The sequence below is a fragment of the Wasmannia auropunctata genome, unplaced genomic scaffold (assembly GCF_000956235.1).
Source record: "Wasmannia auropunctata unplaced genomic scaffold, wasmannia.A_1.0 LD336095.1, whole genome shotgun sequence".
Classification (NCBI taxonomy): Eukaryota; Metazoa; Arthropoda; class Insecta; order Hymenoptera; family Formicidae; genus Wasmannia; species Wasmannia auropunctata.
The window spans coordinates 908,006-910,504 of record NW_012026795.1 but is presented as its reverse complement, the minus strand read 5'-3'; the positions used below and the strand labels follow the sequence as shown (position 1 = coordinate 910,504).

Here is a 2,499-nt window from a genome sequence, read left to right as displayed (position 1 = left end):
CATTCATCAAAAATATTACCGTATTATCTTTTTAAATAAAAATGTATAAACGTTATTCATCAACAACATAAAATATATCATTTTATTCGTTTTATAGCGAGAAGTAATACATGAAGGTTGCGACCTTACAAGAGAAGAAAGTAAAGTTCTCATAATGAGCACAGCTTTACGCCATCATTTAACTGATGCGGCTTTGGAGGATTTATTAAAATTGATTGATTGTCATCTACCACGCAAATGTCACGTATCGAAGTACTTATTTTTGAAGTCGTTTCCGATCAGCAGTTATTGTACGTTTTATTATTGTCCGGATTGCATCATTATTTTAAATTTCTTTAACGGTGAACTTACTAAATGCGATAACTGTTCTAAAGAATATAGCCAACAAAAATTAAAAAGTGATAAAAAATATTTTTTTTATTTTTCATTAAAAAATCAATTAATTGCGTTCATTAATTCCGAACATTTTTTGCACTTTCGAAAGGAAAGTGATACCGAAAGCGATATAATAAACGGCACATTTTACCAAAAGTTAAAATCGAAAAACATTATTCGGAAAAATGATATAACTATTCAATGGAACACTGATGGCGTGCAATTATTTAATTCTTCCTCGCGATCTATGTGGCCTATTTTAGTTATGATCAACGAATTGCCATATCGTTTGCGTAAACATCATATGATGATAACAGGATTGTGGTTCGATTCCGTAAAACCTCTAATGAACACATTTTTGAAACCTTTTATTGATGAACTGATTGATTTGCACGTTAACGGATTTCAAAGTACGACCTTTATTCATAACGAACCGATACAAATTCATGTCCATACTATTGTTGCACCAGTTGATAGCATTGCTCGACCAATGATTCAATGCATGAAACAATTTAATGGAAAGTACGGATGCTCGTATTGCTATCATAAAGGTGACCAGATTCAACTTGATAATGGACGTGGATTTAAAAATGTTTATACAGGTGACGTGCGTTTATTGAGAAAACAACAGCATTACGTAATGCAAGCAGAAAAAGCATTGCAGACAGCCAAGCCTGTGAAAGGAGTCATGAATGCATCTATTGCAGTACTTCTACCTGTTTTTGATATAATTTCGTCTTTTCCACCCGAATATCTGCATAGTGTTGCAGAAGGCGTAGTTAAACAATTTGTGATGGCATGGTGTGACTCAAAAAATCATAAACAGGCTTGGTCTTTGCGTAAATATGAAGCGCGTTTTGATGCTAGGCTAATTAATATTCAACCTCCTTGTGAAATAACACGAACACCTCGATCAATAACGCAGCGTACACAATGGAAAGCATCTGAATATAAAAATTTTCTCTTATATTATTCATTAATCTGTTTAGATGGACTATTGCCGAAAAAATATGTAAAACACTTTCTGCTATTTGTTTATAGCATACATATTTTTTTAAAAACAAAAATCTCGAATAACGAATACATTACTGCCACGTTTGCTATTCAAAAATTTGTGCTGGATATAGAAAAATTGTATGGCATTTCTTTTATGAGTTACAATGTACATTTGTTGTTGCACATTCCGGCAGCTGTACGAAAATTTGGCGCACTTTGGGCGTGGTCTACATTCCCTTTTGAGGGTTTTAATCATATTTTACAGAACTCATTTAATGGTACTCAATATGTACCCGACCAAATATGTAAATTTTATGTTCGTCATAATTATATCAAACAAAATACAGTTTTCGATCAGCCAAATTGTAGCGGGAAAGGAAAAGCTATGTTTGATGCAATCATGAACGAATGTAAAATAAAAAAATGTATCGAATATCCCGATACCTTAAGAGCGTTTGGATCCTCTCGTGAGATAGAATTAACTGCGACTGAAAAATGCAATCTAGAATTTTTGCTTGGAGAACGTATTAGAAACACTGTCCTAACTTTCGAGCGATTTATTTATAAAAACATTTTATATCACGGTGAAATCTATTCGAGGCTAGAAAAAAGATCCAATAGCACAATAATAACCAAACAAAAATCGATACTAGTAATATTATACTTGTGCACTGTAGAAACCTTTACAGGTGCAAAATATAATGCTTTAGTTTGTAAAAAGTTGCGAGTAATTCACGATGAAGAATTAGTAAAAAATGGAAACATTTCATCGCAATATTTTTCTTATGTCGTAGAAAAATCGGATAATATTTCATGCTGTCGACTCGATCAAATAGAAAATAAATGTATAAGTATTAAATTAGAAAACAGAGCGAACAATAAACTATGTATTATACCACTTGTAAACTGTATTGAAACGGATTAATAAAGAAACATGTAAACATTACATGTTACAAAAGTAATATATATTTATTTTGCCAGTACGTTTTATAATATATAAATTATAAAAAAGTTAAAATTTTAAAAAATTTACGCCAATGTCAACTGTTAAAAAACATGTAATAAAATTAAAAATATAGACTAAGTGAACAGATATAAACCTCATATAAATTAAAAGATATAAAAAAA

General features: G+C 31.0%; 1 protein-coding gene across 1 annotated transcript in view; it reads left to right on the top strand.

Annotated features, from left to right (window-relative positions):
- LOC105462799 overlaps window positions 1–2,499 on the top strand; it is a 9,122-nt gene that overhangs the window by 1,957 nt on the left and 4,666 nt on the right. The window contains exons 3-4 of the mRNA XM_011709649.1: window positions 98–290; window positions 639–1,214. Of these exons, the coding sequence (XP_011707951.1) occupies window positions 98–290; window positions 639–1,214 (769 nt within the window). The remainder of the gene's footprint in view (window positions 1–97; window positions 291–638; window positions 1,215–2,499) is intronic.